Here is a 25,796-nt window from a genome sequence, read left to right as displayed (position 1 = left end):
ACCAGTTTGGAGTAGGAGAAAGCAGTGAGCAATCAGAGATGGAGTCTAAGGTGCATTTCTAATGGAGGTCAATCTGTTTCTTTTCAGAGGTTAACACCTTCCATTCCTACATTATTGGGCAATGGAGGAAATCAGGCAAGTCCTCAAGGCCATATGCATATGGAGAGATGCATTAGACTAATCCAAGACAAAAAATGAAGGGGGGCTGTGTGTTCATATAATCATATATGGTAGTATGCTCCAATGCTCTTGGCCTCATTCACTGAAGACTTATGAGGTGCAAGGCATGGTCATAAACGCTGGGAATAGAGCAATGCTTTCCTACCCCGGCACTCCCTTATCCCTCTTCCCTGATTGGAAGCATTTTTAACTTTCTGACATGCTGCCTATTTCACTTTTTTATTTTTTTATTTCACCTCTGAAATCTAAGCTCTCTGAAATCTAAGCTCTATGAGAACAGGAACGTTCTCCATTTTATTCAGTGTTATATTTGCAGCAAACAAAAAAGTACCTTGCTCAAAAAATAACTTGCTGAACAAATTAATGAATTCCATCATTTATCTGTGTTACTTGCACAAGAAAGAAGAGAGGTCATATTCATAAGTTAGAAACTATCTGAGTGTTCCCTGGAAACATTGATGAGGCATGTATACATTTCTGCATTGAGGATTTTCCTGTCTTATTGGGCATAAATATGCCTTCAACATGTTTATGAGTATATTAGTCAGTGTAGGCCACATTATGCTGCTGTAACAAATTAGCTCCTGACTCTTACTGGCTTAACACACTATATGCATTGTTGGATATCAGGAGGCTCTGCAGAAACCTGGGCTGACAAAGCCTCCACCATCATTTGACACCATTACCTCGACATGATACTTTAGAGTTTGCTGCTGCAAGAGAAGGGAAAACAGAGATAATTCAAAACTCTGTTCATGTTTGCTCAGACCTTGCTCCTTTCTCCAGTATGACCTCGTTTTTTTCCATGGTGACCTCCAGGGAAGCTGGGAAGACTTCCTGTGTATTCAGGAAGGAGAGAGGAATCAGTTGTAGTTTTAAGCAGACACATCTCTCTCACAGCCAGTGACCAATGCTGTGTGTGGAACCGTCACCAATATTTACAGTGAAAAGCTCTTGGAAGACACAGAATGGACTTTTTGGATTAAATTGTTTGGGTTAACAAGGTTTGAAATACAGAGTTAGCACTAAATAATGATAATTATATGAGCATTATTGCATATGTATGAACAACACTTGAACAAATTTTTTTAGCATATTAAAGGAAAAAATCATACAAGGATATAATGAAGTGGTCACTGAGCCACTCAAGTGATTTAATCAAGACTTTCTGGGCTGTCATGAAAATCTGTATTGAACCAGCACTCTCTGTACTCATTTCATTTCCCCTCATTGAGAGAGAGTTTTTCTCTCACCTCCTATTAGTGTAAAGACACTCCAGCTGAATTCATTTTTCTCCATAGAGATGTCTATTTGGACCCAACCTTCAAGGCCCCACTAAGTAGGAAGAGCAAGTGCTTATTATCTTCTAAAGACAGCAGATTTTAGGTTTTTATCTTACTCTGAAGGAAGGAAATTCCATCATACCAACTCGGTCACTGACCTCGAGCACTCAGCTTGGCAGGAGGAGTTGTACATAGTGTCAACAAGCCCAGCTTTCATAAATTCACCCTGCTCCTCATGGGAAATGTTTGCAGAAAGTGGTTGTATGAGCAGCCAAGAAAAAATGTCCTATTGCTCTTAAATTCTTTTCATTTTAATTTCTGCATAGACTAGTTGGCAAATTGGCTCATTCAAGTAATAGAAGTAGAATATTCAGCATTATAAAAATAACATTCTTGCCCTGCCTGGTGTAGCTCAGTGGATTGAGCACAGGCCTGTGAAGCAAAGGGTTGCCAGTTCAATTCCCAGTCAGGGCACATGCCTGGGTTGCAGGCCACATCCCCAGTAGGGGACACATGAGAGGCAATCACACATTGATGTTTCCCTCCCACTCTTTCTCCTTCCCTTTCCCTCTCTCTAAAAATAAATAAAAAATATTTTAAATAACATTTTTTTATTATTAGAAAAAATTCGAAAGTGCAGAAATATGCACAGAATGCAACTTAGTAGCAAGGACTCAAAAAATACATTCATTATCATTCATTTAGTGCAAAGCAGAGTGGTAGGTGCCAGGGGTAAAGCAGTGGCTAAAACAGAATTCTTAACCCTGTGGAGGACTATTTAGAGATAATCAGCTTAACACTGTCTTGATTACTGTAGCTTCCTTCTAGCCATTTTTATTTACACACACATACACACATGCCTTGAGGAGACCGAAGCCAATGGGCATAGCCACAGTTTGCAGGTGCTCCGAGTGTAGCCTACTCTCAAGTCAATGTCATTCTCAGGGTATATGGAAATTCTTAGACACTCTAAATCAGGACGCACGTATTGGAGCTAACATGATAGATTATAAAAATCAAGTCAACATCTGCATCTGAGACATGGTTTTCACTAAACTAACACAGTTCAGAGCTACATTTCAATACATGAATGGTACTTTGAAAAAAAGCCAAGCATGTGAATCATCTCAATCCATTACAAGGTTTAATATTAAGCTGAATGCTTAATGTTAACAAGTTAACGCTGACCTTAGCTAGGTTCCAAATTTCAGTCAAAACAAATAGATATCATAGAGACCAAAGTTCAAATTGAGCCAAAGAATAGCAAGAGACTCCTGGGTAAAATTGATAAAATGACTTTTCCGTGTTTTACGAATTCGGTCATGGTGCTTTCTGGGCCGCTCTCATGTATGTGGTGGTCACGCAATAAAAGTGCTCAGACGTCATCATGCCAGGTCAAGTGTGTCCTGATAAAGACCTAATGTAATGTGAAATGAATGTGGATCAACTTTCATTTTTCTTTTCTCTCTACTATTTACATACATACACTAATATTAAAGGGTAAATCCTGAAGTTAAAAAAAGAATGCTAAGAAGAATATAGTTGGCTGTGTTACCATGTTTTATTTGTGTTCTAACATCCTCTGAAGACTTTAAAGGAAATCTATTAAAATCATAAATTTTAATGGGAAGTAATGAATTAGAGAACGGTGACTCGGAGGCACCAGACACCAGGTTGACAAGGGAAGCACCTAGATATCAGGTCCCCAACCAGCAGCAGCACCTCATCCTCTGAATTTCTTAAATGGTTAAGAAAAAGAAATTCAGAGCCTAAAGGGATCATTCTCCATCAAGAGCTTAAATCTAATTTCAGTTTGTCTTTAACTATCAAGTACATTTTCATGGTTTTGAAGTCACCTTTTTGTGATTATAAATTAGATACTGGAGATGCTCAGAAAGTATAAACTGTCCATTCAGAATATTGAGGATTGGGAAGAGACTGTTACTTGGATGCTCTGACTAGGGTTTACGTTTTCCTGCTGTTGCGCAAGTGGACTTTGCCTCTGCTGTGCGTCTGCCGTTCTCCAGAGAAGGCTGCCCTTCTTGCTAGTGGGAAGGCATTTCCCTGCCTGTGGACATGACTGAGGGTGATGTACGTGAAGGCGTTCTGGCTCCCTGTTGTAATATATGGAGTCAGCCCCAGTGGGAGTAGCAGCTGGTAGGCATGTGTTTCCATCAGCCCAAGCTGCAAAAATAGAAAAGTACCCACACTAAGGCAATCTTTGCATTTGGCTACGGAGGGCACCGTTTTCACTTCCCTTCCGGGCTGATTAATTAGACCATTTTCATCTAGCAATCACTTGTCAATTATAAGCAGCAGACAGCAGATGATACTGTAACTCTTTGCTCAATAGTAGTAATTGGTAGGAAGGAGTGTTCAAAATAGAATTGGTTTAGGAAACAGTGTAATTAAATAAGGAGCCAAGAGAAAATATTTCAGTTCCCCTCATTGCCCTGCTTCAACCTTCTCCATTTGGCCAAGGGGAGCGTTTTCTTAGGGGTTAATTGTTACGACTAGTCTCTAAGTGGACCCCAATGATGTCTGTTGATGTGACATGACTTTATAACTACAGCTGCATGATATGCAGAAATGACATTAGTGTGTGCTGAATTTACACAATTTTACTTTTTCTTTTAATGTCATCTCTATGTTAGGATAATAGAAACTTTAAAAAAAGATTGAAGGAAATTCCACCTAAGGAAGGAATCCTCTTCATTTGGATAAAGTGTCCCCAAGCATTTACCAGGGGCCAGTGACACTTTATGTCAATTGACATCAAAAAAACTCTCACCAACATAATAATAGCAACAAGGCCAGACAACCAACCAAATATAACACATCAGCTTTATGATTGGAAAATTCTTACAGGTTAAATTACTTTAGTATTTTGATTATTATCTGGTTCAAATTTAGTTTTTATCTGTAGGAATGAAATAAAATAAAACATAACAGAAAACAAAATTATATTCCTTCTCTATTCTGTAGTCATCCTGATAAGGTAGCATCTTTTAAAGAAAGACTTGAGTATAGTGAAGAAGCATCTCTCACTCTTTATGACCTAGCAGCGTTATGACCTATAGTGTTTTCGGGATGCAAAACGTTTTGTGAATATGAGTTACCATTGTTACCTAAGACTCTCTTTTTAGCAGAATTGGATGCAGCATCAGTAGCTGCCAGTAACTGAAGAATATTGGCAAACAATTTGTCATGGTCTCCGCTCCCCGGAACGTTCCATTATTTCCATGATACATCCACTGCTTTCCCTGGGATGTGCTGCACAGACACTGGGAGACAGAGAGAACCCTTGAAGATGTCATTTAGAATTAACAGAATTTTCTCTAAATGCCCATCATTAATTATTTAACTCTTTTCTCGGCTTGAAAAGGAGACAATACCAGTGTGGTATTTGGTGAATAGCATAGCTTTTGGAGCCAGAAAGCCTTGAGTTCAAATACTGTTCTGTCTTTATATATAGATTGTCTTAACCAATTTATCTCAATTTATTAACTGTCAACTTCCCAAGCTGCATAAATGTTAATCATACTTACTTCATAAGGTTTTGTCTAATGTATGGCCTGGCATACAATTGTGAAGTAAGAACGGTTAACTGAGTTTCTTTCTTTCTTTTCTTTCTTCCTTTCTTCCTTCCTTCCTTCCTTCCTTCCTTCCTTTCTTTCTTTCTATCCGTTCATTATGTAAACACTTAGGTATAGTATTTGCTTAGTAAATATTCAATACAAAGTAGTTATATAATGACCTCAATGCCATTCTCTTTACTATTCTCTACCTGTAGTATTCCTCTTCAGGTTTTTCATGTGTCTTGTGAAGTTCTTATTTGTCAGCAGCAGAAACCAGCTCTGCCCAATATAAACAGAAAAACAAATGTATTACAAGATACTGCTGGAGGAAATATACATTGGATGGAGTGCGTATTGATGCAACCACTATGGAAAACTAGTTGGCACTGTCTACTACAAGTGAAGACTGTATGTGCAGAGGCTATGATTTAGCCATTCTACTCTCAGCTGTATACCACACAGAAAAGGCGTACATATGTGCATCGAAGGCAGGGGTAACAATATTCACAGCGGTATTGTGTGTAATAGCCCTCAACTGGAAACAACACAAACATCCATCAGCAGTGAAATGGACAAATTGCTACGTATGTGCAATGGAACACTGTACTACACAGCAATAAAAGTGAGCCAATTACATGATGTACACAATGGCGTGATGAATCTCAAAAACAGAATAAGGAAAAGAGTGCAGATCTAAAAGAATACATTTTGTATAATTTCATCTTTATAAAGTTCAAGATTAAGGTTGGGGGGGACCTATTTAGAAATCAGGTAGGGGCTTCCTTTAGAGCAACGACGGAGTGGAGTTTTCACTAGGATGGGGCCTTTATTGGCCTCCAGGGTGCTGAACAGGAGACCATCCATCCCCAAGAAGGTAGAGAAAACTCTCTCCTCCTTGACCTGAGACATCCCAGCTGCTCCGACTGCCCTGATGGGAGATGTGGGAAGAAAGTCAGATCTACTAAGAGACAAAGGGTAGAGCAGAGGTGACTCTATATCCTAAAACATATCTGCATTTTAATTTTTACTTTTCATAATATGACTTCAGATAAAAATGTCACTTGGCATGCATCCCCTCTGCTATGTCTGGTGTGTGAGTCATGGTCCCATGCTCTATCTCCTGTGAAGCGCCGCTTCAAGAATTAAAAACAAAGTCCAAATGCCTCAGTCACTGTGTCTGACCAGCGTGGCCATTCCCAGCAAAGCTGAGTTGGGTAGGACAGGAAAGAGAAAGGTATTGTCCCAGTGCCTTTTCTCTCTTTCTGAGACATCAAAAAGAAAAAAGTCTCACGTGCAGATCTTTTGACACTGCATTCTGTTTTCTTTGATCTGAATGCAGTTTAGATAATGACTCACATGTAATAAAGAGATTCAGCTGGCTTAACAATTGAAATGTAAATAAACACATGATGCTATGCTATGAACCCCATGCCAGATGCTCCCCTGCACACGTCCGAGCCGGACTCACCTCTGGTCCTGTCCTAAGTCCAGCCCAGAGAGGACTGTCCTGTCGCCAAGAGGACTTCTTCTATTGGTGGGTCAGTAACTGCTTTCATACAACTCCATTCCTGTTCCCGAGAATTAGACTCTATTTATTTATTTTATTTAGTCACACTTAAATACCTAAAGTGATATAGATTACATGCTGTAGAGTTCACATTATGAATAATGATTTTAGTAATGTTTACTTTTTTCCTTATTAATGAGGAGACTAAAATGTGAAAGGCTACTTTTGGCTCATATATCACTGCAGTGTAGAACACATGATCTGGGAGCCCCCAAACCCCGTGATGGGACAGAAGCAGTATCATGTACCTAGTGTACCCCCCAACTTTGCTCTATTTTCTAAAACCTGATCTTAAGAGATTGTTTTCCCTCACTCATTTCCTCCCTTGCTGTGAATTAAAACCTGCATATCATCTCTCCCTCCAAAATGTTACAGTAAACCTTTTGCTATTTTTGGCCTATTTAAATCTTCTTTTGTTAGATTTTTAAAATTATTTTTCAGTTATAGTTGACAAACAATATTATATTTATTTCAGGTGCACAGCTTAGTGATTAGACATCATGTACCTTCTGCGGTGGTCACCCTGAAGAGTCTAGTAGTTGTAGAGTGAATATGTCTGTCCTAGAAAGGAAATTCCTACGATCAGTGGGTGGGACATCCGCAACCTTTCCACTTGAAATTGCGCCACCTCTCTGCTCTCTGGGAGAATTATGCCCATAAGTTGTGGTTCCATTTGTGATCTGCCAACTGACCTCACTTAATTTCTAGTAGCACAGGAAAATTTTAGAATGACTAGTTAAGGGACTAGTTAATACTGCTTGAAAATTTTACGACTGTATATACTTCTTAGAAATATTAAAGTAACTCTGAGCAATCTTTAGCTTCAAAGCGAGAAAATTAAGATATCATTCACTTTACTATGTTTGCCATGGAATAAAAGCACACCTTAGTCTGAAAAATAAGGAATACTCAGCATTCCCAATCAATGTACAAGTCTTTATACCTTTGATTGACACCTTCCTCTTATATTCTGCACTCAAACTCTAGAGGCGCCTCTACTCCCTGCTCTTATTTGGGCACACAAAGACACTGTACAACAAATACCCAGATATACATACAAGATGGAATGAGGGCGTTCACTAAGCACAAAGAGCCAAAATACGTATATAAATATATTAAAAACCTCTAATGTTGGCCAACAGTTTTCTGTAGGAGGGTGATAAATTGATTCTCTTAAACCCAGTTTCTTCTCTACATCCCCAATGTCACCACCTTAGTTGGGCTCTCTGGATCCTGCCCTCTCTCTGGGCCTCCAGCTTCCCAGTCTTCTAATAACTGTCTTCACCGTGACACCAGAGTGGTTCGGGCAGAGCACAGAGCCCATCCAGGTGCTCCTTGCCTGACGTATTTTGCTGGGTTTTGCAATTCTTCTTTATAATCAAGGTCCTTCGTGGTTTGGCCCTCCTAGGACCCTACGGCCTTTAAGACAATATGTAATTATTCAAAGAAATTTGCTCTCTCATCTACTGTCTAGAAATCTCTATTCCATTTTGTTTCCCCGTCCCTCTCTTACTTGTTTTTTCTTTAATTATTATTTTCACTGACGATTAACATACAATATTATATTAGTTTCAGGAGACAACATGGTGATTAGACATTTATATAACTTATGGAGTGATGACCCCAATAAGCCTAGTACACAGTATACTTGTATAATTATTACAATATTATTGACTACATTTCCTATCAATTACTTGTCTTTTACGAGTTGTCTTAGGGATTCATCCATTTCTTCACTTACCTAATAAAAATGTACTAAGTGCCTGTGATATGCCAGGACTATGCAAAAGTTTGGGATATGATGATGGACAAGAATAGAGAAGGCGCTGGCCTGTGGGGAATGTCCAGTCATGGGGAGTGGAGACAAATAATGTGTGTTTTTTATTTAATAATCACATAAATACATGTACAAAAAATTCCCAATCAGTGATGACTCTGATAAGGACAACAAAGGAGAACTACGTTATGGGAAGAGAACACGAAAGGAGGGGACTATAACCCAGTGGACATCATAGTCACACCGCCTTCTGGAGGGAGCGCTGGAGTAGCGTGGAAAGGGAAGCGAGGAGGCTGAGTGGGATGCCCGGAAGGGGAGAGTTTTTCTGGAGGAGAGAAGAGCATAAGTAAGAATTCTCTGGTAGAAGAAAATCTGACTACCGAGAGAACAGAAGGGGGGAAATGGTGCAATCTGAGTCAGGAGAGGCAAGGGGAGGCTTGACCAAGAAGGGCCTTGTAAGCCAAGATGTTCTTTTATTATAGTTTGTATCTAAAAGCAGAAGGAAACCTCTGAAGTGTTTGGTTTAATGGGGAGTAGAGTAAAGCAGGAAGATCAGAATTCAACATATTTTTTAAAAATCTCTCAATTTCTCAGGTGTAGCGTGGACTGCTTTTCTGAAGACAGCAAGAATAGAGAATCTTCCAGACATCCAAGGAAGGGGTATTCTTGAGTGAAAGTAGATAGCAGTGAGTGTCCACATTGGTAAACATTTCCTGATTTCCCTAATCCTCACCTCCTCTCCACCTTCCTGCCTGGATCGGAGCTTCTTTCCTTTGGCTTCTGTGACATCCTGTGGGTTTTAAAAATTTAATCTACACAACAGCCTTGTTCTGTGGGCATTACCATTATCATGTTTTGTATGAGGAAGTTTAAGGCTTGGAGAGTGAAGTAACTTTCCCACGATCCTACAGTTGGTAGATGGTGGAGCCAGGGGAGAAGGGGAGGCAAAGGTGTGAAAAAGACTGAGGAGTAAATCAGTAAAGTGTATTCATGGGAGAGAGCAGAGAATTTTGGCTGCAGCATAATGTTGAAGCTGAGACAGGAAAGCAGGTAAAGGACAAAAAGTAGCAGAGTAGCTCCCCCTTATCTGAGGGGCATAGGTTCCAAGTCTCCCAGTGATCCTTGGAATCCTGGGCAGTGTCAAGCCCTATAGATACTGTTTTTTTCCTACACACCCACCCCTTTTCACCCAACAGAAACACCTGACAGCTTCTCTTTGGCATAGTCGAATTGCCAGCATCACTACTCTTGCCCTTTGGGGCCATAAAGTACAATAAGACTTACTTGGACACAAGCACTGATACGGACGGCAGTCTGATAACTGGGCTGGCTACCAAGGGACCCATGGACAGGTAATCTGTACAGCTTGGAGATGCTGGGCAATACAAAGGCATGATTCACAAACCAGGGACGGCCCGAGATTTCATTACCCTACCCAGAGTGGGGCACAATTATTTCTGGAATGTTCTAGTTAATATTTTTGGACCATGGTTAACTGAGGGTAACTGAAACCACAGAAAGTGAGACCATGGATAAGAGGGGACTACTGTACAAACTCATATTGAAGGCCAACACGTTTGAAATCAGAGCTCCAAAGTTGTGAGTGCTCTTTGCGTCTTTTGGTGCCTTAGGCATCCTGTGATGCTAATAGACACTCCCTCCTTGCACCTCACCTGCACCTTCACCCTGTCCTTCTTTCTCTTGGGATCCTATCAAGTGTCTGCTCCTCATCTCCCCTTCCCTGTTCCCTAGAATCCTACAAATAATCATTGCTAGCTCAACCTCCACTTCCACACAATGGTTAAGTTCTGATTATTTTAATTCTAACCTCTTTCTTCAGTCTTTTCCTTTTCTAACACTTCTGCTACTTCTCTGGTCCAGATTTTAGTCGTTAGCCTATCTCTTCTGGTTTGTGACAAGAGCAGCCTAAGTAGTTCCTTATCTTACAGCCTCCTCCTTTCAAACACATTCTCCCCCGCCTAATGGCCAAGTCGCCTACTGAGGCATTTTGATAAAGGAGTCCTGTGCTTCCCCCTACCTTTCCTGCACCATCTCCTACCACCCGTCTCTCGTGCTGTGGGATCTAACAGCACTAGATTGTTTGTGCTCACATAAACATTCAGCATTTCTTTGCATTCCCTGCCTCTGGCACTCATGCTATTTTCTCTTCCTGAAACACCACAAGCTTCTTTTCATACTCCCAGGTGCTCGGTCTCCTCCCAGCCCCACACCACTTGTTTGTCTCCCTACTTTAGTTCTGTGCTACATTTAGCTTCTGTACCCCCTCCTCCTGGAAGGCCCCAGCCACAGGAGCACCTCTCTTGGCTGGGCTGGACCCTCCTCCCTCTGTGCCCACTGCATCTTCTGCATGCTGATATCTTCAATGTGTACCCTTCCTCTTGAGTAGTATTGGTTTCCCTCTTCCCCGCTGCGGGGAGCTCCTTGAAAGTGAGATGCCTTCTTATTCATCTGAGTCTCCCCAGGACTGCTCAGTACTCATGTACAGAATGCCACCCCTTCAAACTTCTGCTTCTGCTTTGTCCCCAGTCACTGTAGTACCCTCTCCCCAATTCAGATCCTAAGGTACTAAAAGTCCTTCCCCTCTTATTGATCATTTTTTTTTTGCTAGGTGACTATTTAGGCTGGTTTTGTCATAAACCTGGAAAAATAGGCTAATGCCCCCCAAATCTGGATTAGCAAAGTAGCAGAAGGGCTGGAATACCTTGTGTTAATTTTCTAGAGCTGCCATAACTAAGTAGCACAGACTGGGTGGCTTGAGCAACGGATATTTATTTTCTCACTGTTTTGGAGGTTAGAAGTCTGAGACCAGGGTGTCAACAGGGTTGGTTTCTCCTTCGACCCTTCCCCTTGGCTTGCAGATGACTATCTTCTCCCTGTGTCTTTACATGATCTTCCTTCTATGTGTGTCTGTGTATACATTTTCTCTTCTAATAAGCACCCCAGTCATTTGGATTAGGGCCCAACCTAATCACTTCATTTAACTTAATCACTTCTTTAGAGACACTGCTTCTGAATACGATCGCATTCTGAGGTACTAGAAGTTAGGATTTCAACACATGAATTTTTCAGTTCAGCCCACAACATGTCTTTGCCTCATGGATACCTTTCCCCAAATTTGCTGTCCCCATCTGCAGAGATGCAGGTTACAGCATCCCGGCGCCTACCCTTCCTCTGTTGAAGCTCCATTGTGATCGGTTTAGATCTGGACCTCTTAGAGCCCATACTTCTGGGATCATTTTGTTCATGTCACCTCTAGTGACACACTAGAATTGTGGAGAACTATTGCTGTTCCTATGTGATGTTTTCTCATGTTTGAATAGATGACTTCCCGTTTTCATTTTCTTTTCTGTATTTTCTGGACTCCTGGAGAATTTAAAGTTCACATCACACAGGTGGATGAACCATTGTGTGGTATAACTTGGCCTCGTCTTGGTTTTGCTGTTCCAAAGAGATGTATAATTTTTATGTATTTTATGTGGATTGAGTGTTTTCAGACACATGGCCCTATTGGATCTTCTTTAAAATAAAAAGCAAACTGCATGCTGTATTTTTTAGTGCTAGAGAAATGAAGCCTCAAAGAGGTCATATATCAAGTAAATGTCAAAGCCTTTCTCAAATTCAAGTTTTCTGAATAGTAGGCCACGGCTTTTTCTTTATAAGCTTCTCAGAGCTAGCCATATACTTATTTTAAAAGCACTCACTTTTATGAGCCTATGCTTATTTTATTAACTTATAATTAATTATTCTTTTGTAATACTTGAAATATTTGCTTACCTTAGGGACTTTAAATGTATTTTTAAGTAAAATTAAAATTTATAATTTATAATGGAAGGTTTCGAATATTTTTCAAATTAAAAAATAAATATACTTACCTAACCTTATGTAATACATTTCTAAATAATATATTTGTACCTTATTATTATAATCTATAATTATTATAATTTTTATTGAAACATTTATATAACTCTTCACATTACTTATCAATGTTTTTATTGAGCAAACAGGATGAAGGACTCTTGGACATGGACAAAAGTGTGGTGACTGCTGAGAGGAGAGGGTAGAAGGGGACTGAATGGTAATGGGGAAAAATGCAATAAAGATTAAATTGAAAAAAACAAAAAAATTCTTGTAAACTTTGCACAGAGCTAAATGATAGTACTCAGAAGATAATATTTTTTGATTAACAGTGGGGGAGGAAATCTATTTACAAATTGTAATAGACATTCGTAGATGCCTGATACTTTATTCTGAAGTGAACACCAAGGAAGAATAGCAATAAAACATTTGTCATTAACATGAAACATTATATTTTTTTAGTGCTTATTATGTCAGTTTCTTTGGCTGAACTGAACTTTAATTCAAATCCTCCAGATGAGACTCTAGATAAACCTGTTTTACCTTGGGGAAACTGAGGCTTAGCAAGATTCAGCAGCCTACTAGAGGTCTCAAAGCTAGCAAGTGATGGGGCCAGAATTTGATCCCATGCCTCTGACTCCATTGCATTGTTTCACTGTGGCACAAACTGAAGAAATGACAGGACAGAGACATATCACTCAGCCATTACTCATTGAAATCAGGGACATATTGGGTACAGACACTTTAAGCCAATGAAGCCCATAAAAAGGGCGTCGTATTGCTTTGGTTGGTCATCTGACACTGAGTTACTTAACTTCTGTGGCCCTTAGTTTCTCATCTATAAATAAGAGGTCAATTGTGTCATCTTCCTCATAAATTTGCTCTGTGTGTGTGTGTGTGTGTGTGTGTACCTTCATGTAAGTGGTAGCTATGTAAACCAGTCCAATCCTTTTGAATAGCAATAATTAGATAGTAAGTAACAAGAGCCATAAAAATGTCGATTATCTTTGTCACAGTAACCCTACTGCTAGAAACATTCTAAAGAAATCATTCAAAAGACAAAAAAAAAGTGTATTTGCATAGGTGTTAATTATAGGGAAAAATAGTTTGGTAGTTCCTCAAAATGTGAAACATAGAGTTACTTTAAGATGTAGCATTTCCACCCCTGTGTGTAACCAAGAGGAATAAAAACATATATCACACACAAACGCTTGTGCATGAATGTGCATCGGTGCCTCATTCGAAATAGCCCAAAGGTAGAAACAACTCGAATGGATGAATAGATAAGTGAAGTGTGGCGTATCCATCCCATGGAATATTTTTAGCAATGAAAAAGGATGAAGTAACGATACATGCTCCAACATGGGTGAATTTCGAAAGTACTAAGGCAAATGGAAATTGTAAAAGACCGCATATTGTATGATTCCATTTATATAAAATGTCCTGAATAGGCAAAAATATACAGACAGAAAGTACACTGGTGTTTGCCTAGAATTGGGGAAGGGGACATGAGGAGGAGTGGTGAATTGGTAAAGAAAGGGTTTCCTTTGACAGAGGATAAAAACATTCAAAAATTACATTGTGGTGATGGCCACACAGCCCTGTGAGTATACTACAAAACACTGAATTGTCAGTACTTCAAATGGGTGAGTTGTATGGTATGAGAATTGGATCAATAAAACTGTCTTTAGCCCTGACCAGTGTCGCACAGGTGTGCTTTGTCCCACAAAGCAAAATGTCGCCAGTTCAATTCTCAGTCAGGGCACATAACTAGGCTGGGGTTTAGGTCCCCAGTCTTCATACTTATAAGAGGCAACTGTTTGATGTGTCTCTCTCACCCAACTGTTTGATGTATCAATGTTTCTCTCTCTTTCTTCTTCTCTTCCCACCTCTCTAAAAAATAAATAAATAAAATCTTTAAAAATTAAAATGGTTTTCAAATTTTCAAAAAATTAGAAAACAATATAACTATCCATCAAGATATCAAATACATTATACTCTATCCTGTTGATGGAACATTATGTAGTCACTCAATATGACAAATCCAAAGATTATGTAACAAAGAAAACTATGTCACATGGTGTTCAGTGGAAAATGTACGCGTGTGGTTCGAGGTGGCATTGTTGCTAAATATACATGTGTTTGGATAAAACACATGTATATTGTGTGGCAGGAAACTCAGAGACAAGAGAATATGTGAAGGAAATGTGCCTCCTTCTGTCAGGAGTCCCATTAATGTTGAGTTGTTTCAAAAGCACTTGTTTAATGTACTTCATAATGGTAGCCTTGTGGTAGGTGCAGTGGTCCTGAATATTCATGAAACATAGGGAAGGAAGGGAAAAGCACGAGGGACACTTTAAAAATCAGCATGTAAAACATCCAAGAAATGGATATTTAAATACGAATATTTAGCAGAGCATTTAAGGGAAATGGGTACTGAGGGAGGTTGCTGGGGAACACAGAAGCAGGTCAGGCGCTCACAGGGTTCTGCCCAGAGAACTTAAAAACTGGAGTGCTTGTATGTACCTATGCTCTTCCCTGCGACCTGCTCTCTGCTCTCACGTGTCGAGGGGAGGGAATTTGCATATCCCAGGGCTGGTGCAGGTCTGTGATAATAACCCAAAAGGATGTAGGAAAGCTTAGCAGTATGCAGTTTACTTAAGTTTGCCAAAATTATGCTGGAGTGTGGAAAAAGGAAGTCTGGTCAAGTCTGAGTGAGTCAACATTTAATGGCCCTCCACCCAGTTCTCCTCCCTTCCCAAGGCCACCTCACCTCTCTGTCTGTGTGCTTGACCCTTGCAAGGAATGAACTCCAGCTGCAATGGGTGGGGCAAATCCCAAACCCTGCTGGTTGGCTTCCACAGATTGGGGGATGGGGCAGAGAGAACAGGGACCACAGCAAGGGCAACAATCTATATCACTTGCATTTTCAGGAACTTTCTTCTTCCTCGGTTCCCACTGAATGTGTGCGGTATCACAGCTCCTTCAACATTCTAGGTCCCAGAAACAGCTTGTGGCTTTTGTGAGGGGCCCCCAATGTGCTGCGTTAGCAGTCCTTGAAAAGCACTCTATAGAGATGCAAGGTGCAGCAGTTTTTACTCCAGAGAAATAACGTGTGGCAGGCTGAGGTGGGACAGAGGGATGGCGATCTTTAAGGTAGAACCTGCATCCATTCAAAACAGAACACATTGTTCCTAGGTATGGAGAGGAGAGGTGGGCAGTTGACGGACACCAAGGTCCATGTTATCTATGGAGCATAGATTTCTAAGGGAGGACATATGGTTTCCTTCGGAATTATTAGGAAGGCATGAGCTGCCCAGTGATGCACCCTCATGCAGTTATCTCCTGGGTGGCTCCCACTGCTCAGTCAGCTGGCTGAGCCAGCCAGACGATCCCCACCGCCCTTCCTCCTCATCAGAATACTAAAGTATTTCTGTCCTTTTACACCAGGAACTGCTCTTATATTTCAGGCACCAGAATAAACATTGAAGGTTTATAATTACAGTTCAAGGCTTTAACCACTTCTTTGGTCTCCTTTTAGGGATCCAGTCTTAGAAAAGTAACAGGTACCTTTTATGTGGAGATCTCTGTGCAGTTAGCCTCTCAGGATGGCTGATTTGCTGTTTCTCTAATTCTCTGTTATTCCACTTTGTCAAGTCCTTCCTCAGAGGCCCCATTCCCACATTTAGCAAATGGTGAGTTCGATGTGGCCCCAGCCGGTCAACCATCCTAACATCCTGGCAATAAAACCCTGTGTGAAAAGCCTGAAGTAAGAAGAGGAAATGGGGAATGGGGAACCCTATTAGGCATAACTGTCTACCCCTCACTACTTTGTGTTTTGCATTTGAACCCATTTTTTCAGATATTCTCTTTTATGTATGGCCTAGAATCATCACATATTTTCTCACCAAACTAATAGTTCCTAGGTGAGAAATCTATATTTTGCCATTGCTGGGCTGTTTTAGTCTTAACAGCACCCAGTGCAAACGTATCAGGACAATCTTTAGTATGAAGAAAACCAGGCCACACAACAACCTAAGAAAACTAGTTACATGTTGCCATAGCAACCAGGCCAGCCTCCCAGTAAAGGGCAGAGTTCTTCAGACTCATCTACTGCATCTGCAGATTGACTTCCTTGAAACAGAATCGTGTGTCCTAATCATCAAAACAGAAACCGTTATTTTCATTAAAAAAAAAGTTGCACTGTCACATTGATCTACTTCGGCCTCCTACCCTGGTGCCATTCAATGTCTTTTTATCTTGGAAAGGTGGGTTTTGGTAACTGGATCCTTTGGAACTTTAATTCATGCATTCACTAATATATTAGGGACCTGAGCCAGTGGGGTTTGATGGTAATTAAACTTTGATGGCTGGAACATGACCTGTGAAATGAATTACTAGTCTCAGTTTAACCCCTAAAGGACAGAAGCCCACATGGCTCAGAAAACAGCCACAGCCCTGTTCTCAGAGCAGGAGAAGAAGTCAGACATTTGAATGGCTTCTCCTGAGGGTGAACTGCTGGGTCTCTTCCCCCAAAATTATACTTTGCCTTTCTAGGCCACTGATAGCTTCACAATTAGTTTCAGAATACCTTGTGAGATGTGTGTAAATAACCCAAACCACATTTACAGACAGGGCCACCCGGGTCGAAAGCACAAGTAATTTGCCCAGGGTAAGGTAATTAGTAACAGCAGGGAGAGAGATTCCAGAGGGTCATTCACCAGTCTTCTGCTAAGAAGACAGAAAAATCATCCTTTCACTCAAAAAACATAGCCAATTAATGGACAGCAGGAGGTGGGGATGGGTCAATACTAGCAGATTCATTTTTAAAGGTCATTTTCATTTTATGGGGTTACTGGTACCTACAGTTACCCTTTTTCCCCAATAACAAGCCTCTTAATGTCTATTCTAACAAGACTGAGAGGGAGCGAAAGGTGTGTGTGGCAAGAATGAGAGTTGGATCTGGTAAAATGTTTGGAAATCAGTGACCGCATAAAGAAAGATTCAGCAGACAAAAGGGAAGAGTCCTCTAACAGAAAGTACCTACAGGTGTGTCTTAGTGTTTTCAGGCTGCTGTGACAAAGTACCCCAGACTGGGTGGCTTATAAACAACAGAAGTTTATATGCTTCTTACAGTTCTGCAGGCTGGAAGTCTGAGATCAGGGTGCCGACGTGATCGGGTGAGGTCTCTTCTCCAGGTCCCAGACTTCTCACTGTGTCCTCACATGGGAAAGGGGGCAAGCAAGCTCTCTGGGGCCTCTTTGACAAAGACATTAATCTCACTCCTCAGGGCTCTGCCATCATGGCCTACCACTTTCTGAAGGACTTATGTCCCAATGCCATTGCTTAGGGGATGGGTTTCAACTTGCAGACTTCATGGGGACGTAAACATTCAGACCATAGCACTGTGTAAGACATGTGTTGGATTATGAAGGATACAAAGGTAACTAAGACAGAAGTCCTGCCCCCAGTTGCTCACACTCACAGCAGAGAGTGACATACTCTAATAATAGTACCTGGATCCTGTGCTAGAAAGAACATTATTCTGACTCCAATCAGAAGTTGAGGAAAATAGCAGAATATTTCTTAGGGAATGTGAGCTGGGCTTTATAGCACAGGTAAGAAACCATAGGCAGATAGTGCAGAAAGTGTATTTTAGGAACTAGGGACATTACGGGATGGGTGGAAGACAGACTGGAGTCTGTTCAAGAAACACACATTGACCAGATATAGCTTGAGGTTTAGATTAAATTTTAGGGCCGAGTTGGAGCTAAAGTCCCCAAAGTGGAAAAAGGCCATATTTTTCAGGCTTCTGAAAAGCAGGTAGAGAATTTTTAATAGGATTCCATATAGATTCAAAGATTTGAAAACCAGAAGTTAGCTGTGGTCAGTGTTTTTATGCAATGAGATATTCGTAAAGTTATTTAAAGAAAAAAAAAGGTTTGCAGTCTGCTCTACGTTCTGTGAAGATACCTTAACAAATTAAACTGAAAATATTCTGCATTTATGTCAACATGTGCATATGAATTCCTTCAAAATGTCATAAATGGTTTGTAATATGTCCCTGCACAAGGTTAAGTGAGTTTGCACAAGCTGCAAACTGAAGGTGCCTGTGCAAAAATGCTGACTCAGGTATTTCGAGTGGCAACTCTTCAGTATAAGTGCTTGAGACACTATTGTGAGAAAGGAGGAAATGGCTTCATGAAGCAGGAAAACCAGCCAAGCCTCTGAAATCTCTCTGTTTCCTTTCTTATAGGAACAGCAATGGAACACTTCGATGTACAGCAGCATAACTCCAGTCTGCTTTACAAGCCCTCTGATTGACAAGCCAGTTGGCAAAGTAAGAATGTATCTGTTTCTTGCTGAGCAGTATGATTTCAGCCTGCTACCTATTACTTCTTTTTATCTTGAGCTATTTGGGGGAAATAATCAAATGGATCCTAGGAAATTTCAAACTTTGAACTATTTGGCTGGCCCTTATGGCACTTGCCCTAGGCAAAACACTGAGCGGAGAAGACCTTGATCTGGGATTCCCTTATCTCCACTTTTGTCTCCATTTTCATCCTGATGATGTTCTCCCTGACTCCCACAAGGTTCTGGTTTCTGAACAGTTTGCTTCTCCTTCCCTTGTCTGTTGGAGCTTGTTAGGAGGAAAGAGGGTACCTTTAGTCAATTATATTGTACGGAGAAAAAAAATCTTTTTCCCAGGTTCAATATCTGGGACAGTGCAAATTAAACTGAAAAAACAAAAAGATGCTAAACAGGAAAAAAAAGGTTTATTGCTGTGAATAAGGAGGGCTTTATAGAAAAGGAGTGAAAATCCAAAGAAAGATTTATATTTGAGACTTATACACCATTTTAGCAAAGAGGGTTAAACTGTGAAGAAGAGAAAGAAAAAATGGTTTGGGGCTTCTTGAGGCATTTAATTATGAGAAGGTGAATATAGGGGGGAAATCAACGGAAGACAAGTGTTATTTAGTAAGGTTTGTTATGCACACTCAAGTTGGTGCCTTTTCTGTTGATGGGTCATCTCTGGTGGTCCAGAGTCCTTCTCTTGGTACAGGAAAGGGAGATGCCGTCACAAAGGGCAATGTATACCCCGCTTTGAGACCTAATGAGAGAGAGCACAAAGCTTTTCCTGCATTTACTGTTTCTCAGTTCCCCTGTTACCAAGCAAGGGCCCACTGCCCTATGCACATGGGAGCCAAAACTATGACAGCAACCTTGGCAAAAAAGAAAAGTGAATTATTTATTGCTGAGTTCACTCACAGGACAGAGGAGGCACCACTCAAGTTTGTCCCCCCACCATCTGGGTTGAGGACAGGTTTCAAGGGTTGTGGAGAATAGATTGACGTGATGTAATGCTGGTGGAGCAAGTTTCGATTGGAGGGTTTTGCAACCTGGCCAATTACAGTACAGGGTTGAGGAGCAAGAGAAGGCACAAAGGAATTCCAATATGATGGAGTTCAGCCAGTTTTCCGATTTGTTCATATTTGATCTAGGCGCCAGCTCTTCCTCACTGAAGGAACACTTGTTCCGTGGAGGGCTCCGGTAGCCACACTGATGTTACTTTTCTGTAGACTGGAGGTTTTGGGTTCCAGTCCATCTCGAGGACAAGGGCGGCACAAACATAGTGTTGTCTCTGTGAAATAACTCAGATTGACTTAATCACCATTCTGCTCTAGGGGAACAGAACCATTTTGAAGCTGGTCAATGTGATTTGTGTGCTCTTTCATCTTCGTCTCAAAATAATCCTTATGCCAATGAGGCGTATTTTGGGGGCAGTACATTCTGATCTCTTTCAACATATTAGTATGAAATCCAGCCCCAATACTACCTTTTTCAAACATTTTTATTTAAACTGCTTTGTGGGAGAAAGACTTTGCTCTAGAAGAGAAATTACAGGTTTTTGACTAAACTGCTACTGTCCTGAACCTGAAATCACAGCCCTGAGGCCCAGCATGAAGTGTAGAGCCAGGTGGTAAGAGTGCAGGCTCTCTGCAGCCAGCCTGCCTGGGTTCAAATCCCAGTCCTTATCATTCACTGGCCATATGACTTTGAGCAAGTCACCTGTAAGAAAGGGCATCATAATAGTATCTGCCTCATGGGACTGTCATGAGGATGAAATAATTTAACATATTAATAAATTAATAAGAACAAGGATTCTTTTAAACTTATTTTGTTCCATATATCAAGAATTCAACAAATTATGCAAATGAATTTAATAAATGAATAAATGAAAAGTAGTATACATAGTGAGCTTAGAGGAAACACATACTCAATTTGCTTATCTCAGGAAATGAGAACTATGGAAGGCAGTGTCATATGCCAGGAGGGGAAGTAAGACTCTGGTGAGTGCATCAAGGATGCTGTCCAAGCACACCTGAACAAAAGGACCACGGTCTCCCTGAAACACCTGCCACTACCCTGTCCTTCGCGACAGCTGTGCATCTCGAGACCATACACACAATGCAGTAACAAGGATGAAGCAAAGTCATTGTCGAGACAAGTCAAAAACAAACAACAATTCTTCCAGTAGAGCTTTTCTCTCCAACGTATAGATGTATGTGGGCAGAACTAGAGTTTTTGCAGTTTTTCAAAGGAAATGAATCTATTTTCCCTGCAATTCCTGGTAACCTTGCCTTGGCGGCAAGTCCTGCGAGGCAGCTGTCCATGGAGTGTGAAATCCCAGCAGAACAGGAAGCCTCCTGGCTGTGCTGTCAGCACTGCTGAGGCTCCGCAGGCACAGCGGGGGAGAGTCCCAAGCTTCTTGGGACTGAGTTTCTGTGAGGTCTGCACTTTCCCTCTGCTGACTTCAGTTTAAGTGAGAGGAGTTTCATCTGGCCCAAAGACTAAAACAGCAAATAAACAAAACACGCCCTGAACGTCACAGAGTGTGTTGGCAACTGCTCCAGCACTCACTGTCTTGCCCCCGCCTCTGCCCCCTCCAATCCCACCTAGTTCGATCATGTTTATATAGATTCTAAATAGACCACCACTTTGTGGGACAGAGAACAGCCATTTCAAAGGCTGGGGTCAGGCATCAGTGAACCCCAGAGAGTCTCTTTGGATTACATTTTGTTTCAATCCAATGGAGAGAATCCTGAGTTTACTCCAAGTTTTCCTAGACCTGGTCAGAAACTCTAACTGCAGTATAAGAATGGCAGGGAGTGACTTTTCAAAGGGCAGGAGACAATCAAGTGCAGTACGACGATCATCTTGGTTTAGGAATAGTTTGCTGTGGGATCCTCAACCCTCCCCTGCCCGGGCAGAGTGAGCAGGTAGGTGGTGTCTATGCAACGGCCCCGGGACTGTCTTGGGTTGAATGCGATTTCTCCCAGAGGATATTCTTGCTCTCTCTTCTCTCCCACAGCTCTGGTTTCTGGGCTTAACACTCTTGCTGTAAAAATGCTCTAAGGAACTCACTTTGCAGTAAGCTGTTATCTGTCCATCCGGAGAAAAAAAATAATGCTGAAAATGTAAGCAAAGTCAAGCGTTAATTATAGGGGTCAGTAGGAGGCAGCATTGGGGGGGGGTAATTGAAACCTGTAATTAATCTGCCCAGAATTCAAACTCTCTTTCTCACTGTCAAGAAACTTTCTGTTGCGTGAAAGGCTACACACTGGACCCAGATGTGGTTTCTGTCACCCAAATTACAGTGCCCCCGACCAAACCAGGAACCAGTGTTTCCTTGCTATGGGAGCAGGGAAGGGGTTGTGAAAACCCCTGGCTGGGAAACAGAGGGTTCCAAAGTGAGCTCATAATAGGAGAAAGAGATTATTTGGGGTCCAACTCCAGTCTTACAACTAAACAATAACCTTTTTATTATTGGTTGTGATTATGGGAGTCATAAAAGAGAGAAACTTTTTGGGACGTAGAGGGAGAAGCCGGAGAAGCCGCTGGGCAGCAGGCAGGCCAGCAGACCTGGGATATGTGGTTATCCACCCTCAAATCAAGGGACGTTGTGCGTGTTATTTTACATAATTGGAGTCAGAACCTTTCGAATGGAGCATACAAATGCATGTAAATAAGAATGCAAATGTTAAAGAGTGTGTGTCTTGGGACTTGCCAGGGAAGTCCTGGCAGCTTCGGCTTTCTTGCCTTTGCAGCTACTGCAAATATTGTGTTATGAATACTGTGTTGTGAAAACTCGAGACGAACTTACTCCCCCAGTCTCACAGTGCTACAACTGGAGGGCTTTCTTTGTCATTTATCAGCGAGACTCTGGAGAATGAATTAACACTGACTATTTTGATGTATTCGACAATAAGAATGTTACCCCCGAGAGGTTGCACAGGATAACAGTGCATGCATAAAGGGATTTTAGGATTTCAATCAATTAATGGCAGATCCAAAGCAGACTATTGAAAGGGGATTAGACAATGATGGCAGAGACGGAAGCAGAGATATTGGGAAATAGGTAACTTTAAAGGACGGCATTGAATTCAACTTCCAGGCTTCCCTACACAGTTCTCATTGGTGGTACTGGCAAGACAACAGATTGGGCAAAAACAAGCACTATTTCAACTTAGCAGGGCATTGTCACCCAGATCTTGCCAAATCAGAACAACCCAGTAAAGTGTCATGACCTCCGCAAACTGCATAGGGTACACAAGCGGATGGAGTTGTTTAGGGTTAGAAGCTGCCCATGACCGCCGTAGCTGTGCTGACCTGCCTTTCTCAAAGGAACTTAGGTGACAGGTAAACTTGTCCTCAATCAAAAGAAATGTAACTAACACGTTATTTGATTTAACCAGAAGGACATGAAGAGATAAGCCACCTTGAAGGACAGCAGTGTTATTAAATGGAAGGGTGGCTGAAAACGTAAACAAGGTTCTCTAGGCCTTCCATATTTCTGGGTGAGTGAAGGGGAAACCGGAGGAGTTGGGTGGAAGTAACTGGATAAACAACAGATAAAAGAAAGGAACTGATGAAGTCAGAATCAACAAAATATGGAGCTGCTTTATTTCAAAGCTGGGAGGCGTCCGTGGGAAGGAAAGAAATAGAGGTGCCCCTTTTTACAAATTAATCTTTAGCTCCTTTTAGCGCCGGAGAATTTTTCTCACCGAAGGGAAGTTTTCCTTAGCAAACAGGGGGCGTTGTAAGAGTAGTCTTGTAAATCGCAGCCCATTGAGAATGATTGATACTGTGGCTTGTTCTGGAGAAACAGCACCAATTCTATGAGGAGCACCTTGGGACTTAACATTTAAGGCTCTCAGTGACCCACAAAGATGAAGAAACATCTCCTCTTACACCCATTAGAGTCCATATTATTTCTTATCATTGTCCCTTTCCGCAAACTAGTCTGAGGCCCACTGCTGCTTCTAAAACAAGAATAAAAACAAAAAACCCCTGAAAGTTAGGAATGGAATAATCAGAAGATAATAAAAATTCTGAGCAAAGCAAATCACTACAACTACTATACTTATAGATAAACATAACTTTAATTTTTTAAGTGTGAGTGCCCATAATTTGACTGGATCTCTTTCTCTATATATTTAGCTTTTAGTCACTGAGGCAAACTACATTAAGCCAAGTATTCTTATTCTAGGGTTTCTGTGACAAGGTGAAAGGAACTTTCAAGTTAAGGGGTCAGTTTTTTTCTAAAATAATAGAGGTTTTAGTGGGACATATGTCCACCCAGCTGAAGAGAACACTTTTCAGCCTCCCTCGCAGCTAGAGGTGGCTATATGATAAGATTATGGCCAATGAGATGTGAGTGGGAGTGATATATGCAATTTCTGAGTTGTGCCCTTTAGAGGAAAGGCAGGCCCCTCTTGCTGGCTGAAACACACATGTGGTCAGAGAAAGCTGGAAGAGCCACCTTAGACTGCTATTGCCTAGAACAGAAATCAACTTCCGTCTTGTCCACGTCACTATTATTTTGGCCACGGATACAGTAGGTGCAGTGGTGTCCTGGTGCATAATTAGAGCAGGGAAGAGAGTGAACCACATTCCCTAGGGGAAGTCATTTATAATCCAGTGAAGGCAGAAGGCAGAGCCTGGTACAGCAAACATCAGTTAACGAAATTAAAATGCTGAGACACTGACACCTATCTGTCAAATCAAACCTGGATGAGGAAGGAGAAATACAGAAGCTAACTTCTGGCTTTAAGAACAAGAGGATGAACAGAACTCTGCAAAGCTGAGAACCCTGTCTTGGAGTTCTGAGTGTAATAAATGTGGATATCTATCATATACTGAATTTCAAAGAAATTCTCCTTAGAACTGAGGCAAACAAATTTTTACTAAAAACACTCAAACTCAAGCACTGTAATGGAACCCATTATCTATTGATATTTGTATGTAGGAGATGTCATTAGATGGAAAATATTTATAAATATCTTCATACATGTATTTGGCACAATTTCCCATTCTTTCCCCATCTGAAGCAGGTCTGGAGTTCCTGGGGCAGACATCTTGGGCACCAGTTTTTTGCTGTGACCCTATCAACACGGGATTTTATGGGAAGGGTAAAGTGTTTCCTCAGGCCTCATCCTAGATCCACTCTCCCTTTATTTAACATAAAATTACACGTATTATTTTGATGGAGTAAGTTAGCCCCCTAGAACACCAACTGTTACACTCATCAGAGTTATGTCATTTCTTCCCATCGTCTCTTTCCTCAAAATGCCCAACACAATGACATGCACGTACTAGGCAGTTAGTGCTTGTCTATTGATGGTTAAAGGAACCTGGAGTCTTAGTTTGCTATTCAGTCAGCTATTTTCATCTTCTTATCCTTGTATTATAATGCTTATTGAAGTAGTATTCTGTGAGTGGTCTACCATATCTACTGAAGACAAAGGATTTTTAAATCCATGTTATTAGCACTATTCTGTAAATATTAAATAACCACAGGTGGAAAAAGATATCCCTTGAATTTAGATTCCTGAATTCTTACTACCAGTGGAGCACAACCCAGGCTGAAGTTTACTATATTGGGCCCACAGTTCAGAGTTCAAGTGGGTAAAAATGCAGTCAATGTGCAAAGACAAGAAGTCTACCCATCCTGATGTTCAATAGGAGAGAGAGCATTCTAGCTTGTTATAAGCTCCGAAGTATTATAATGAGGTTTAACAAATAGGCTTCAACCAGTGGCCATTCAATCTGTGCCCCCTGTAAGCAAATAAAAATATGCAACACCAGCTCTCCAAACCTACAGAAAGTAAATGAAGTATGAACAATTAATATCTGAAGAATACCTTTTATTAGGTTTATAAAATGTATTACTTCAGATATGGGTAGATGTCCTATAGGAACAAGAAACAACAAACTTAACAGAACTCATTGTTATTCCAGTCTTGCTTTGCAGCTTATCTATAAGGGCCAAAACAGACAGAACCAAATGAATGGCCTGAATGCTCATACACAACACACTTGATTAAATATTAGGTAACTGTTTTGTTAACAGCTGCCCCCACCCCAACACATACACATATAATATCCAGACCCTTGCTTTTGGGGCCTACCCCATTATCAAAGGCCATGGGGTCATATTTGTATTACAGAACTCTTGTTAACTCTACTTTTGT

General features: G+C 41.0%; 1 protein-coding gene across 2 annotated transcripts in view; it reads left to right on the top strand.

The window, feature by feature from the left end:
• The window catches only part of LOC118990412 (ras-GEF domain-containing family member 1B-A), a 397,813-nt gene that overhangs the window by 362,088 nt on the left and 9,929 nt on the right, over positions 1-25,796 (top strand). For both annotated transcript variants that reach the window (XM_037051043.1, XM_037051042.1), the window contains exon 4: positions 18,518-18,601. In XM_037051043.1, coding sequence (XP_036906938.1) covers positions 18,518-18,601 — 84 coding nt within the window. The remainder of the gene's footprint in view (positions 1-18,517; positions 18,602-25,796) is intronic.

The sequence above is a fragment of the Sturnira hondurensis genome, unplaced genomic scaffold, assembly GCF_014824575.4.
Source record: "Sturnira hondurensis isolate 20B ecotype Veracruz unplaced genomic scaffold, ASM1482457v3 Scaffold0007036, whole genome shotgun sequence".
Taxonomy (NCBI): Eukaryota; Metazoa; Chordata; class Mammalia; order Chiroptera; family Phyllostomidae; genus Sturnira; species Sturnira hondurensis.
Note: the sequence above shows the minus strand (reverse complement) of the source record. Positions and strands in the feature narration are given on the sequence as shown.